This window comes from Chelon labrosus (assembly GCF_963514085.1).
Source record: "Chelon labrosus genome assembly, chromosome: 13".
NCBI lineage: Eukaryota > Metazoa > Chordata > Actinopteri > Mugiliformes > Mugilidae > Chelon > Chelon labrosus.
In genome coordinates, this window is record NC_140346.1 from 21285684 (window position 1) to 21302442 (window position 16759).

The following is a 16759-nucleotide window of genomic DNA, read 5'->3' on the forward strand; positions in this document are numbered from 1 at the left end:
CTTTCCTCATTGTAATGAGTATGGGAGAAATATTCCACCAGCGCCGCTGAAAATGCCCCCCTGGTGCTCACTAGTTTCCTTAAAAAGAAAAGAGACAGCTACAGGAAAAGACCCCACTATTGTTTTCCTTATTAAATATGGAACTATGCACCGATCAGACATAACATTATGACCACATTCCTGATATTGTGTAGGTCTCCCTTGTGCCTCCAAACCAGTTTTGACTCATCAGAGAATGGACATGGGTCTTCTGAGGGTGTCCTGTGGTGTCTGGCAACAGGATGTTGTTAGTGGGGGGGGGCTTTGGGTCCTGTGGATGGGTCCATGAATGTCAGGTCCAAAAGTTTCCCAGCACAACATTGTATTGTCACAAGATGGTCCATGTTATTCACCTCTCCGGCCATAATGTCATAATGTTGTGGCTGATCGGTGTTATATTGTATTTTAATTAGATTAAAATGTTACTGCTTTTAACACATCTGCACAAAATATGTCTTTAAGACGATATAGTATGCAGTTATTATACTTAGAGGACTTTTTCAACAACAGCTGAAGAAGTCAGCACCACTGAAAATATTGGTCCATCTTGAATGAATTTGATCTTGTCAATAAAGTTGGACAAAGTACATGTAAACAGGGTAGACTCTCAAATTGTCCATGTAAACCATAGACTGTATATAAATATGGACAATCCGTCCCCACTTCTTTGTATTGGCCAAACTGACGCTATTTTCCCAGGGATACGGATACAATATCATTGACCTGAACACACTTCCACCAGACTCACTCATGTTTAGTTTAACACTGCGCTCTGCTTTACCTTCACCAGTTACAAGGAAATGTTGGATTATACACTGTATTTATTTATTTTGTTTTTCTTTACAACTCTCACGACCCGCAGGACCACTTTATGTAACGGTTGGCATGGCAACTGGTGTCACATCCTGTTTCTACAGCGTCAAAAAACTAAACTTATGCATCAACAATATATTAACTACCTGAAATGACAGAAATCATCATTGAAAAATCCTGGAATCCTGTTTCTATAGCGGCAAATAACTAACTGAAACGAAATCAGATAAAATGAACACCCGAGTATGCATCAGTATTATATTAACTATCTAAAATGACTGAAACCATTACTGAAATAAATTTATTTGACCTGTATTTTAGTGCTTTAGTTTGGTCCAAGTCCCATCCACTAACATGGAGGAGGTGGAGCTTATGACCTACACTGCAGCCAGCCACCAGGGGGAGCTCTAGTTGCTTTGGCTTCACTTTTGAGGCGCAGTTGTGCCGTCCATCTTTATACAGTCTATGATGTAAACCCAGTCACAAGACAGACCAACGCAGAGATTTAATGACAAACAAATCAGTGTCGAGCCAGGGGAGAACGTGATGCAGCGACACGTAATTTTTTTTTCCTGGAGATCCCCAGAACCAAGGAATGCCTCAAGTTTCATGTTTTTAACAGACGCTTCTTTTCGCCCATCATGACCAAAATACAACTCATATTTCACAAGAGATTACTTTAACAGTTGTCACAAGGTGGACATGAGCAATCCACTGAAGATGTCCGACAGAGCATTGAGGCTAGGAATAGAAGACACTTTGTAAAAGCAACCCACGACTATCAAACACATTTATTGGCACTCTAGAAGAGAGTGAACATTTTAAAAAGAAAGTTCTGGCTTGAATAATTTATTACTACTGTCCTTCGCTCTGCAAAGATGCTTTAAACTTCACTTACAGCTGGAAAACATGATGCTATTTTGTTGTACAGGAATGTGGAATATAATCACATGGCTAGGAGTATTTGTTGTTGAGTGACCAATTAAAGGTTTTGGCCAAAGGGTCGTAGAGCCGTTTGAAGCCAATTCTCTTGGACTCAGATGAAAAGAAAAAGTTGTTCAAAGCAGTGAAAACTCAGATTGAATTCCAAATTGCCACACCTCCTCCCCTAAAGTATAAAATTTTTATACCTTACAGACCTAAGCAGCCACCAAAACTGCTTAGTGCACAGGATGAGATTTGTAGCGACTGAAACTATATGATCTCTGAGCCAGAGATCGCTGCCTTGCTTATCAGGAGAATTGTTCAAAGCAGATCTGCCGACAGTCTCGTATTTAGCTGACAATAGTGAGGAAGAAACAAAACAGAAGCGAGAAACGATTCATTGGAATTGAATCAAAGTAAAGTGTTTTTCAGACCTTCTGGTCCTGACAATGACAAGGAAGGAGTCACTGCTGAGAAATAACAATATAAACTCGCTACGCTGCCTTATAATCTAGTGCCTGTGAAGACAAACAGAACTTTATCTTTACCCAAATCCAATTAAAGTGGAAACAGGATAGGGGCCCGAGACACATTTGTATCTACAGATTCAATCTGCACCGCTTTTCAGAAGCAACAATGGATTATTACTTTATTTGATTGCGACAATTATTGTAACGATCAGCTCTCCACCTGCCAGATATTTCGACTGTCAGTGCAATTTTATGCGCCCCGTCTGAAGAGAGAGAGATCCTGCCAGAAAACACTTACTCTCTCTTTCTCGCCAGCTCCTGACGGGGATGGTCTGAAAAGACAAAACCGAGCTGCATCTACATGACCAGTGGCCAACAGGTCCCCAGACCAGATGTGGCATATACACACACAAACAAAGTCTCGCACCTGGTCTTTCTCGTACAAGTAAGCAAATACCCCTGGCACAGGAAGCAAACCAGACCCATGAATCTTGAGAAACGCATATACTGCTTACTCCCATTCATTACAGCAGGACCCCAGGGGTCCTCCTCCTGCCCATTTGTCTCCTTGGTGTCAGGGCCACGGGCTTTCCTGCACTCAGCATAGCTTCAACCTGCCGGGGTCCACAGGTCCAAACGAGAAGCACTTGCAATAAAACTCAGCAACCAGCAGACTGAGCAAGGACACAGCTGAGGCACTGCTGACTGCTGCTGGTGACCACAATAACTCCTGATGATTTGCAGACATGCTCCTTAGAAAATATCCTGCGAAGCGCCCCTGGCGATTGGTGATTATTTTGACTGGACCAGACTGTACATTAGAGGTCTGCACCGACACCATGGCATGGAATTAAATACAGTTTTATGTTCACTGATTCCACTCCTAAAATGTGTTGTGTTCACGTAAAAAACACAACAGCTAAGACCAGGAGAATTTTTCTAATGCTGTAAAATAACAACTAGCCTACAGCTACACACACAGACACTTGCTAAGACAATATGTAAAGCAGCTGGCATGTAACACGGCTGTCCCTAATAATGCATTACACTGCTGAGAAGAGCATGAAGTGTGTATTGTGGGTACACAATGCTACTTATATTATTAAGCACTTAGCTGACACAACTCATTAAGCTGTTTGTAACATTTAAATTAAACTGAACAGTATCCTCACACAAAGACTAACACTTGAGTCGACGCAGGTGAACATCCACACACCTGCAGAGGAACCGAAAGCCAAACCAGCCGCGGACCAGCAGTCATCAAGAATTACAGCGCGCCTCAAGGTGCTCGGTCTTATTGGCAGTTGCATTCAGAATTAAATTCATGTCATTCTTTAAGGCGGACGTGTAAAATGAAAACTTCCCGCGCCTAGACAGAAAATGTCAAACCCATAAACACCTCAATAAAACAAATGAGCACCCCTATGAAGCAATCAATGGCTCAACCGCAGCAGCGCCTGCAGTTTACTAATATGTACGACGTCTGGTTTAATTTGAGCAGTGGCGGCACTAGACTTTCACACAAGGGGTGGTCAGAGGGTGGGTAAGGCTTTATCAGGGGGTCCCTAGACTAATCATATTAATAATATTCTGTTTCTCTAACCTGGTACCCAAGGCTTCTTGACGATTTTCATAATCCAGATGTATCTCTCTTTCAACACAAACATAATTGTGCTCATTGTAGTCATCAGGTAAATCTGAAACACAGAAAAGCTATATACAAATATTGCATTTATGGGTGTTTTTTTTTACTTTGTCAGCTACAACTCTTCAAAACAAACTTATGTGCAAAATTACACACAGAGCTACACCAGTGCTTTGTATTCTCAAATACTGAGTCGGAAATAGTCAGTTTTCCTCATCACTGTTTATATGCATGACAATAGTCATTAGCCACTCCTTCCCGCCACAAACTCCCGCGGTTGACTTCCAGTTCGGCGACTTTGGCCCCCCCCCTCCGATTCCCATCAGATCTCTCCGGTGTATTCATCAGGCAGGGGCGTATTTAGTCATTTGGGGGCCCAAGGCAAACCCAGTCATTGGGGCCCTCCACATTCTCGTACTGCACTGACAAAAGTTTTATTCTCACCTCAACACAAGGTCTTCAATGTGGGCAGCAGCAACTAGGTTCAGCCTGGATATTGTTGTATCTTGTGTTACTAAAAAAAGAAGACACCACAAAAGATAACAAGGTCAATTACGAGAACAAACATTTTAACAGTGTAATTTTATCAAATTTACCTTTTGTCTTCCTCTCCCTTTTTTCTTTGTGATGTTTTCTTCATCTCCTTTTCTCTGTCTTCCTATCCCTTTTCTCATGTTTTCTCCTTTGTGTTCTTCCACTTTTTCTTTCCTCTCCTCTTGGACCATCAGGTCATATTTGTTTTTGTTTTTTTGTTGTTGTTTTTGTTTTTGTTTTTTTCAGGTCATGTCTGCGCATGATATCACACTAAATCACACTAAAATCTGACCTTCTGAGCCTTTGCCTCAGCAAACCTTGTAATGAGTAGCTCCATATCCAGTGACTTTCTGACTTCCTGCTCAATGGAGAGTACTGCAAGTGCTGACAGCCTGTCCTGGGACATAGTTGACCTCAGGTAGGTTTTAATCATTTTTAGTTCTGAAAAACGTCTCTCACCTGAAGCTACTGTGACAGGGAGAGTGGGAAGAAGTCTGAGAGCGATGCTGAGATCTGGATATATGTCAAGGACACTCTCCTCATATATGTGATCAAGCATCTCAGATGGAGATGATATATGTGTGGGGAATGATCTGACTGCACCCTTAACCTCTAGCTTGAGGTCCTCTGCATCAACCGGGGCCCCAGGCAATTGCCTGTGTTTGCCTAATGGTAAGTCCGCCCCTGTCATCAGGTAGAGTAGTATCAGCTGATTCTAACATTTTTTCCAATGTTCTGTAAAATGACCAAAAAATAAATAAATAAATAAATATACAATGAATATATCGAAAGACACGGATAAACATTTTTGTACCATCATCATCATCATATCTCTGGTTTTACATGGTCTATCAACGTCAAAAACACTGGGTGAGAGTTTCAAAAGTACACTCTCAAGTTGACAGCAACGCTCCAGGTTAGGTAGTCTAGTTCTCTTTGTTACGTCGCCTAGAAAACGTCATAAATGAGATCAATGAGTGCCCATAGTAACTATGACGTGGTTTCCCCACGTTATCCTATTAATATAGTGGTACTTAGCATCAGGCTAACGCTAGGTTAGCGTTTCATAACGTTAGCCTTCCCGCACAGTTGAGCTATTGGACACAAAATCTCTTCTACATGTGCAGTCAAATTGTCATTATTTAAAAACTCAACAGGAAACCACTTTAAAACTTACTTCAGAATGATTTATTCACATAGGTCCTCTACATCCACGCCAGGCAGCCACTTGACAGACGTTTACTCTGTAGGCCTAGTCCTCATTGACTCTAACCGCACATCTTTCAACGAGATGTGCCGTTACCTGTCAATCACCTGAGATCTTCAATCAGTTTCCAGGGGTGACCAACTTCCTCGTGCTACAACAGCCAACTATCTAGCCCCGCCCCTGAACTCCTCTAGCTCCGCCTCTGAACTTGAGTACCCTCCCTTCATAAGGCAGTGCAAGTGATGGGAAGTCGGGCTCTTTTCAAAGATTCGGTTCTTATGGCTCGGCTTCCTGAGAAGAGCCGGTTCTTCATTTAGCTTCACTCTGAGCTTTCTATTTAACCCTAATTTAGCAATTATTAATGGTTTTTGTGTTGGTTAGAAATTTATCATTTGCTGTTTTCATAAAAGACTTATTTTTCTGCATTTTTTTTTTCATAATTAACATTTTAATCAAAAATTTAAATCAACAACTGAACCAGCAAACAAATGAAAATGTAAAACATACAGTCTTAACATTATGACCTGCTCTCAGCATTAGATCAAAGTCTTTAGTGCAAGTTGGCATTCACAAATACCAGGTGCCTCAGCTTGGATGTCCATTCGTTGCTCATTTCTTCACTTATTCCCAAAGCACTTACCTTTAAATCCGGCTCCCCCGTCTCTCTGTGTGTGTGTGTCTTGTCTGTACCACTACCCGCAACAATACCTTTATTTCTTTGGCATAGCATAAGCAGCTGTGTCAGTCAGGTTGAACTATTGTATTCAGTGCTTTCGAGGACCGGAGCCGTTGCGGTATTCTCATGCTCATAACGTTGTATAGTCGTGACAGTTTGCAATCACGACACAGGACAGAGTCGTGCTTCACATTTTCAGGAAAAAGCTGAAAACATCAATAATTTACAGTACAATGGAACAGACGGAAAAAACGGGAAATATCCTTCTTTTTCATCTTTAAAACCATGTTACATGATCAGATGCATTTTTTTAAGCAACAAAGATTTATTGTCATTACTAAGTGCAATTCTTTTATATCTCACTCTTACTGCTGAGGCTGAATTAACCTGTTCAGACAGCTCTGAATACTCTTCCCACACTTGTTTTTTTGTATGTACCTTATCACTTCTAGGTTTGATGTGCACACCAGCAACTAAAGCTTTGGTTTCGTATGCTGGAATAAAACTCTGCAATTAATAAAATGAAAACATTCATCAACATGTGGCGAGGCTGGCCTTTAGGGGGCCATTGTAGATCTGGGGCTCCCAGGAGCAATAGCAAACTGGCGGTGATCCAGAAATGGTAACTGAAAAGATCACACAAAAGCCACAATTTCAACTTAAGAAATGGGCTACGGTAATACTACAAACATCTATGATTTAAAAAAAAATTGCTTTGTAAGGATTCAATATGCCAATAATAAATTCTATTTAATAGTTATGAGATTAGCCATTTCCAGGGTCGTCAAATTGTGAGAGGTCATTAACTAACTGGACTGAATTACATTTATTACTAAAGAACTGCTGTGCCGTTTTTATTAGCAGTGGATGTGCACGGCTAAATGAAATTGTCACACAATGGGGCCAATTTTGAAAACAGCATTTTTAATTTGTGAGGCTGAGCTGTCCTGCACGGGATCATGGATTTGTTTCCATCCCATCACGGACGGTGCATGATATAATCAAGATTTATAAATTTGATCCAGACCCATTTCAGACCTGTGGGTCCTAAAACCCTTATAATGTTGATAGGAAACAGAAAGATGTCCAAATAAAAGGGCCCGATTGATAGAATGTGCTGAAAGGAAAAACCAATTTAAAAATGTGTTAGTCAAATGTCAAGTTCATTCTTATCCTGGTTTGGTTTATTCTAAAGTTTTGAATTTTCAATCTGACACCAGGATTTTCCCTGCAGAACATTGTATCGTCAAAAGATGGTCAGTGATATCTACTTCTGTCAGCGGTCATAATGTTCTGGCTGATCGGTGTAAATTTAAGACATTTAAAAAATTTTACGGCGTAATTGTGCATGGCCCAAAGGTCAGCCGTGGACTTAATTGGACATCTGGTCCACCTTTTTTTCCGTTTTCTAAATACTGAACGGTGATGGGGTGGAAACAAATCCATGAACTCGCGCCGCAGAGCGCCACCTCGCAAATTAAAATCACATTTTTAATTTCGACCACGTTGTGTGACAGTTTCATTTAGCCACGCTCATTCCGCTGCTAATAGAACGGCACTCTCCTTTAGAAACAACACAATTCCGTTCAATTAGTCAGCCAATCTCATTTTAACAAGTGCAAAATCAATTAGAAACGCATTACTATCTTGTTTCTTTAACTTACCTAGAACGGTTTAATCAGAAATGTTCCTTTTTTTGTACAAAAGCTTATTGGATGTCAGATATAAACAAGGGAAAGAGATCGAAAACATACTGGTTCTGAGTCTGATGGGAAGCTGCTATATTTACCCTGCAGAACAACAAAACTTTCCCCCACCACCTACTGGTGAGCTATGTGAAGTGTGCCATCATGTATAATAAAATAAAAGGCTTCATTTCAGCCGTCTTAAGAGCCAGCATGTCCTATCAGGTCCTATACGTTGTTGTTACTGATGATGGACTTGGGAGTTTGAGGCAAGAATGGACTGAAAGATTACTGGCAACCCTTGACACCATCTGTGTTGTTATAAAACATGTATAGCTGGAGGAAGTTTCAGAGAAGCGCATTAATATCTAAAATTGTGTAACAAGATGTAGGGAGGCTATCGCAGTCAAACTCGAGTCAGTATCTCGGCTGACAAAAAACAAAAACACAGCTACTACTACGAGTTACCTGTCCTTAACATTAAAGACAGGTCTAATCCATCTTGGCACACTATCGGCAACAGATGTGGAGCTCAGCAGAAACGAGATTTTATCACCAGTAAAAATGGAAAGGTGCAGTTTGACTGATGTTCTGCTTTAAGACAACGCGAAAGTCTGGTTTGCGGGGAATCTGTTGCACATACGAGCAAAACCATAGGGGACAGAGAGGGCATCGTGTACCAACAGCTGAATAAATCAACCCAGAACGTAGTACGCAGGTTAGGATAGGTAGGTGCCGTAAGCTAAACAGGTTTCCTCGGTAATTAAATTGACTCACAGCCAAGGATCAACTTTAAAACACAAAATGAACTGAATGCAAACATATTTATTCCGTTAATTATCACAAGAGAAACAGAACTACACAGAACACTTATATTGAAAACACCAGAAACTTAAATAGAATGCATTACATTTATGATAAGGCCTACGCTGTGCATGTGTGTATCTACTTATGTTTGCAAGTAAGGAAGAGACGGCGGACAAAAAAAAAAAAAGGAGTGGGTGAGTAGACGGTCTTATCAGGGATGTGCAGGTCCGGCCCAGTCATTTTGAGTGCGCGGCAGAGGGTGAAAAGAGTGCTAGCGACTGTGCAGGTCTTCTGCTTAAAAGCAGCCACCATCCCCACATGACCACAGTGAAGTGTATGCACGAACAACCGGCCGACTTAAGACAGACACAGCGATGATTTCTTTTGTGGCGCCCCTCTCTGCTCTGCTTCCCCGAATAACAAGAAAAATCAAATCATCACCATCAGGCCACTAGACATAATTTCACAAAGAAAAGGCGACGAGTGACAGCGCTGGCGCTCAATCAGTACACGCTGACGAGAAAGTAAATCGTCGAGAGACTAAAATACAAATGCTTTTTAAACAAAACAAAACAAACACAAAAAAAACACATTTAGAGCTGTTTGTTGGCTGTACAGAAAAGAAGGTAAAGGTCGTAGGAAAGGTCACTGGCTCCTACTGGGCAGCTAGTTTCCTTATGTTCATGATCAGCCTCTTGCTGTAGTCCTTATGGTCCACAGGCTTCACGTCCATCACTGTCGCCTTAATCCTGGATTCATCCTGTCAAACAAAAAGAAAATCTATTCATATGACACATTCACTCCATTCACGGTAAAAAGGCTGTTTAACCGTAACACACATTATTTGTATCTACCTTTATGCAATCAGCCATTTCACTTATTTCGCTTATCCTAAGACGCCGTACAAGATGCAAATTGTACAGAAATATAAAGTGCTAAAAGAAAAAAAAAATCATGAAATATCCTGTCTTTCATCCTCCCGTATGAGCTGGTCAGACTCCGTATCTGAATTGTGTTGGCATTCAAATGCGAGTTTTATAACCGTACAATAGCCACCTCCACAGCTGTCTAGACAGAGGAAGGTCATTTCTGCCAGCCCCATTCATCTCTGCATTTAAACAGATCTCACACTCAGTTTATCTCCATTAATTCTCCGCCGCTGAAGTGGGTGAAATGTAAACTATCTTCATTTGGACTGGCGCCCACTTTCCTCGAGAAAACGCCATCAAGTGTCTTTTTTTTAAATGAGAAATACGCCCACGCTATATGAAAATGTTAAGGATGGAAAGCAGCTTAAACTTTGTAATTCAACAGTAACTTCGATATGTTAAGCTGAGGCATACATGGGTCTGATCTGACACTCCTATACACTGATGTTAAGTCACATTTAAGCACAAGACGTACAAAACTCAATGGATTTATTTTATTTTTTCTTTTGATTGGAGCATAATCAGCGTATCTGCTACTTCAAGAGCTCGGGAACACTCGACTGATTTTGTTCAGTCATTCAGTCCTACGCGTGTGAACAGCACTCTGCTAAAAAGCCTTGAAATTAAATACGTGCATTATAGAAATAATATATTGTCTATTTTAAATCAAATTTCACAGCATTTAAGTTGTTATATTAACTTTTTTTTTGGACAGATTTCTGAAAGCTAATTTGGTTGGATAAAAGAAAGGTTAAGTGAAAGAAAAAAATGCACTGATTAAAAATTAAGCAGCTCTGTGTTGCTGCAAACAAAAGCCGATGAATTATGAAGGAGACATTCTGCGGCATCATATACACTGACACTTATGTTGTCTGCGTCTGCAAACTGGTGAGTGGGTGAGTGCATACAAGATGAATCTGTAAATATCACACGGTTGAGTGTTGATTTAGACTTGGACAACCTGTTCTGCATGTGTACATGAGGACGAGACCTTTTTCTAACAGCTTTAAACTCGCCAAAGAACTCCTGAAGCGACAACAGCCGAGGAAATGAAGTATTGCATAGATAACGATATTCTATGAGAAGACTCGCCGGCAACAAATGACTTTATTAAACCTGTAAAATCCTCACTTTAAACGCCTGACAGACACGTAGCCTGTATATTTGATCCTAGCACACATGGACACACCAGTAAGTTCCTAGCCAGCCCTGGAAAACTAGACAAGTGTAAATGATTTGTAGAGAAATAACAGGCTGAAGGAGCTCAGGACAAACAAGAACCTGGAACACCTCCCCTATACGTTCAGTCCAGAATAAGACATTAGTGAAGCAATCGTTTGCTTTCCAATCCATCCATGGCAGTTTAAGACTGAGGCCGCCGTGGTCGATGCGATACAATGACCAGCCTTGTATTTTCAATCTCATCCTTTTCATCAGCATCATCCTTTTGAGACACTTAAATCAGTTATGATGTCTAGACTGAGCCTGCTGGGACAATGAAGCGTTGATAACAGCGCAGCATTTAGAATATTACAGCCCCAAGAAAAACGTTCTAAATCCAGGCGAGTGAAAGATTTAAGAGACGGTCAGAATTAAACACTGACCAGTACGAGTTAAAGAGAGCGTGCTTTGACAATAACACGGTTTTACAGTAACCAAGTCGGACATCCACTGAGATCTGGGAGTGTTTCTACAGACGAGGTTATTATTTTGAGTTTGTTTGATTCTTTAAAAGGTATGAATCACTTCTGCGTTAACCTGGTGCACAATATATTGGTTCAAATAAACAGACTGTAATTAATCATAGTGTTTTGATTAATAGCACAGCGTTAAGTGTGTGACATGGTTTTGGCTCTAAATGTCTCCCCAGCTTTAGCCCTCTCATTTATTTAATAGCTTACATATTTAATTCCGATGCCCAAATAAGATTAATTACAGCGGGACAAACCTGAAATATGAGTGTGATCTTTATTGGGAGAGTAACAAACATTTCCAGCTGAGTGTTGATTTGGTTTTTCGGTTTATTTTGAACAGCACCACAGTTATTTAATATTAATATGATAAATCCTAATGTCAAATAAATCATTCTCTAATAAAACCATCAATGTGCTTTATGCAGTACAGTGGCAGTAGGTTAATGAGCCGTATTCAAGGTCCACACATAAAGCACTGACTTAAATGTCTGTAGCTGACAGTTCACAGAGCTAGCCCTCACTTTTCTTTCAATTCACAAATAGGCCTACTACAGGTTTTTTTTTTTTAGACTGAAAGCATACATCGTCAAATAAGCTCTTCTTATCCATCTGTGTTCATGTGACCTAGTGAATTTGTTCCTATATTTTTGGTATTAAAGGATTAACGAGGCCGCATCCTGTGACTTTCTGTGTGACAGCTCCCACAAAAAGCCATTGTAATCCTGAATGCTACACCGTGTAATATGCTATTAGATCTTTCACCGTCACAATGAACTTTAGCTCAGATGCAGCGTAAAAGATCGCATAGGGAATGTCGATGATTTCTGAAATGTGAACCAAAGGCATTGTTTGTTTGTTTTTTTTTAGATTTTTCTAAATTGGGATTGCAATTAAACATTGAAAAGGAGGCAGTGGACCATGTTTCCTTGTGGTGAACGTTTGGGGAGTTGCTCCAATTGGTTGTTTCCTCAAAATACAGAACAGTTAACCTCATTCATTCACAACTCTGAATGCTGAATTTCATAAACATTTATAAACATTCAATTGTCTCTGGTTGGCGCATCATTAGTTTTTGAGATTAGGCTTAAAGGGGAACTACTGTTTTTTTTTTTACAACCTTATTTCTGGCATAAAATGCAATCGATTACTCACCCATATAACTTTTGCGTAATTTGTAGTCAGTCGGGAGATATTTAGATCTGCGTATATCCATATAGTGGGAGTGACTGGGGCACCGAAACGCAGCCTCTAAATAATGCTACTGCTATGGTTTGTCCACAACCTCAGAATCGGAAAACTATTCAGCCATGTCGCAAAAAACTAGCAGTAGCAAATTACAGGTAAACAAGCCGACCGTCACGGGGGGGCGCACCACTCAGAGATGACATCATCCAGGTCAGAAGACATCATCCGAAGTCTGTAGGTCCATCTACAGACCCCGGATGATGATAACAGCTAACTCTGGATTCAACGGGGAATAGCACTAGCGCATCATAACAAACTATTGATGAAATGAATGAGTTTCGCGGCAGATAAAACGTTATTTAGAGGCTGCGTTTCGGTGCCCCAGTCACTCCCACTATATGGATATACGCAGATCTAATTATCTCCCCAAGAACTGCAAATTACACAGAAGTTATATGGGTGAGTAAACGATCGCATTTTATGCCAGTAATAAGTTTCAGGTGGTAAAAAAGGTAATTCCCCTTTAAGAAATGACGTTAAAGGGGAACTCCGGCGCAAAATGAACCTGGGGTTAATAACACATGTGTACCGAGTTCGACCGTTCTCTGGTATTTGTTTTCATGTATTTGTTTTGTTAGTCAAATGTGACCAGTTTTCTTGCAAACCGCTATTTAGCGTATAACGCTAGCCTTCGGGGCACACCGACACATAAAAAGAAATCGCTATTTCTATACCACTAACAAGGCTCACAATATCACCACACTTACACGGTAGCATAACTAGGGTCTCTACATGTAAACCGAAGCATTGAGAACTTTGCAAGTATACAGGCAGTTTATTAAAAAAGGAATACAGTACCGTTCGCGTCCGGCTCGCTTATCCAGGCGGGCGCCATCTTGGGGAAACTGAACTCTCTTCGTTCAGTGCTCTCAGTGCTTTCTTCCGGCAACAGACAGTTCAGTTTCCCCAAGATGGCGCCCGCCTGGATATGCGAGCCAGACGCGAACGGTACTGTGTTCCTTTTTTAATAAACTGCCTGTATACTTGCAAAGTTCTCAATGCTTCGGTTTACAAATAGCGGTTTGCAAGAAAACTGGTCACATTTGACTAACAAAACAAATACATGAAAACAAATACCAGAGAACGGTCGAACTCGGTACACATGTGTTATTAACCCCAGGTTCATTTTGCGCCGGAGTTCCCCTTTAATGTACTACTTACACAACGTCCTGACTGATTACATTTATATCACAAGACTCTACATGGTTCTGTATCTGTGTTTGCAGTGACCTTTAAATGTGCCCATGTTGTTATAGCATTACAGGTGATAATTACATCAAGATCCCCATGTGACTAACTTAATTCGGTTAAAATGAAAAGTATAATTCCCTCAAGTGTGCTGATGAAACTCATTAGAGATGTCTTGTTCACAGTAATACAAAACAGATGAGTGTCATCAACTGTTAAGGACCTGCTTTGTCTAAAGTGACGCCTACACTGTACACATGACAACGTGTTAAGAGTGTGGAACAATGGCTGGTTTGTAGTGTTGAAAAGAGAGAAAATAAACTGAAAGAGGGGTTGCAGGTGTCTCTGTTGAAGGAATATGGGGTTTGGAGACAGGAGCCAATACATGCTTGTAGCGGTGCCATTGGCAGTTAGGATGCTGAGCCGAATGTGACAGACACAGTGGCCTCTTCTGTGTGTGGAAGGCGGATGCAGCCTCTGGCTTGGCTCCAGACTTCCTGCTCAGAGTCCCAGCCCAATCAATTCTTTTATGTGCTTCCCTCAAAACAAACGTCTATCTGTGTGGCCTACAGGAAATGGTGACCGCGACTAATCTCTGTGTGTGCATCCTTCACAGCGCCAACAAAAATGAGCAGCGTTCTAGGACAAACACGCTGTCAGTCAAAATGAAAGCCAGGTAGTTTTGTTTATATGTGGGGGAAACTATCAAAGGAGGAAAAAAAAAAATAAAAAAAAGGCAGCCACAGCATAAAGACGTGGTTATGTTTCCTGAAATGTGTTTTCAGCTTACAAAGAAATGAGGGTAGTTCAGGGGATTTGAGGCAGCCTCATTTTCTTTACATAACCCATCCAGTAAGCATAACAATAAATCCACAGGCATTTTATCAGACTTATTACCATTCCTGTTCTACTTACGTTATACGTTTCCAGCTTCACTCTGTTGCGGAAGACAAAGGTGTTGAAGTTCGCTTGCTGGAAAATTTCATCGAAGGCCGCTTCGTTCTGTATTTAAATACAAGAGGCACAAATGTTCTTTTAATCAAAACATACCTTTCAGTCTCAAGTGCAAAATAAAGCCAGTGTCTAATAATTGAGCACTCAACATCAACTGCTGTGATTTTCTAAATAATTATGCCTGGGAGAAAAAAGCACAGTAGGTGTTGTGGCACATTTGCATTTAACTGCACACGTGTATGTGTGGATGCTTGCCAGTATTTAAAAAGAAAAAAGCAAAAAGCAGGAGGTTTAGCTCCTGCTCTGGTCATTTCCTGAGGCCAGTATTATATTCAGGAAAAAGTCTCACCGAGTCCTTGAGCTGCCCCAGGTAAGCTGCATTCTGGCCCAGGATGGCCTCTGCACTCTCCTGGAAGCAAGTCACCCACTGGTTGTCCCCGTAATCCGCAATGTTGGCCTGATGGATAATACCGAAAACAAAAAGAAAAGGTAAACGCATAGTGAAGTGAAATATACTGTGTACACATACAAAGTGTGGCAGCACATTCACGGCTCATGCTGCAGCTTGTGAAGAACAGCAATATGTGAACTGGAAACAAAAGCTGCTTATTTCAGATGCTTGGCTTCAATTGCTCCGTTGCTGGCTGAGTTTTTGTTATTAAAAAACAAACACACAAAAAAAATGCTTATTTGCAAATGGTTCTGCATTTTCTGGAAAACAACTGCACAGTATGGAAAGCCGCGGCGATTAACCAGACACGGCTCTAACCAAGTAAACAGACTAAAATTAGTCTTTATTATAAATGTAGCACAGAAACAGCAAAATTGGATTTAAACATCTCTAAATTCAACTGGAAAGAGCAGAGTGAGGCAATGTTGAAAACACGGGGAGAGAAGTGGCTTGGGTTTCAGGAAACAGAATGATGAATAAGAGCGTTAAGTCATGAGAACAAATATGCAGAGTAATGAGAACAGGAGAGCACAGCGATGAGCAGGAACAACAGGAATTTTAAATATGAGCTTTGGTGCACATGCTCGTGTGCGAGTGCATGTGTGGCACAGGTATTTTTTAAGAGAGGATTTAGGGAAACAGTTGCTGAGTCACTTACAGAGAGGATGAGGCGATACTTGAAGTTGGGGAACTCTTTGTCACACTTCTCGCAGCGGAACATGCCATTCTGCTGGTCTACCACTTTCTTGTTGCAGTCTTGGCTAGGGCAGGCCTGGTAAAGACAATTTTCCTTGCGCAGATACACTACGGTACCTATGCAGGTGTAGTAGTCAGCCTGAAAAAGAAGAAAAAAAATACACACACAAAAGTTAAGTGCCAAATAATGTTCCTTCTCAATGTCAGTTTGACAGCGTGGCTATGGTGATGGCCCAGACCACAAGAGCTGTCACTGGTCCGCTTGGTAGTAGCGTATTTCGGACTGTTTCTCCATCTCTGCAATTACTGAACTGGCTGTTTTGGATCAATAACGATGGAACACATAGAGGAACGGTTAACTGAGGAGGCTCGGAGATACAAATATTTGTATGACTTGTCTTTGGCGCAAGTTTGGTGAAAGTTTCAGTCGCCATTGTTGAAAGTGAAGCAGGAAGTAGAAACAAAAATTAACCCGACTGGCAAAAAAGATACAGCGCCAACTACCGTTTGGGTGGTGCTTTGAGCCAGACTGATGAGCACACAAGTATAAATGGCTCGCACCAGTGTTGGTTACGTGCTTAAAGGGGAATTTTTTTTTTTACAACCTGGACCTTATTTCTGGCATAAAACACGGTCGTTCACTCACCCATATAACTTTGGTGTCATTTGAAGTCGTTAGGACAATATTTAGATCCGCGTATATCCATTTAGTGGGAGTGACTGGGGCACCGAAACGCAGTCTCTAAATAACGCAATATCTGCTGCTAAACACGTTCATTTCACCAATATTTTGGTATGATAC

General features: G+C 41.0%; 1 protein-coding gene across 1 annotated transcript in view; it reads right to left on the reverse strand.

The window, feature by feature from the left end:
- Positions 1 to 7586: 7586 nt before the first annotated feature.
- rpa1 (replication protein A1) overlaps positions 7587 to 16759 on the reverse strand; it is a 30037-nt gene continuing 20864 nt past the window's right edge. Inside the window, exons 14-17 of the mRNA XM_084559118.1 lie at positions 15920 to 16096; positions 15160 to 15267; positions 14772 to 14858; positions 7587 to 9560 (exon numbers count right to left, since the gene is read on the reverse strand). Of these exons, the coding sequence (XP_084415244.1) occupies positions 9456 to 9560; positions 14772 to 14858; positions 15160 to 15267; positions 15920 to 16096 (477 nt within the window). The 3' untranslated portion in view covers positions 7587 to 9455. The remainder of the gene's footprint in view (positions 9561 to 14771; positions 14859 to 15159; positions 15268 to 15919; positions 16097 to 16759) is intronic.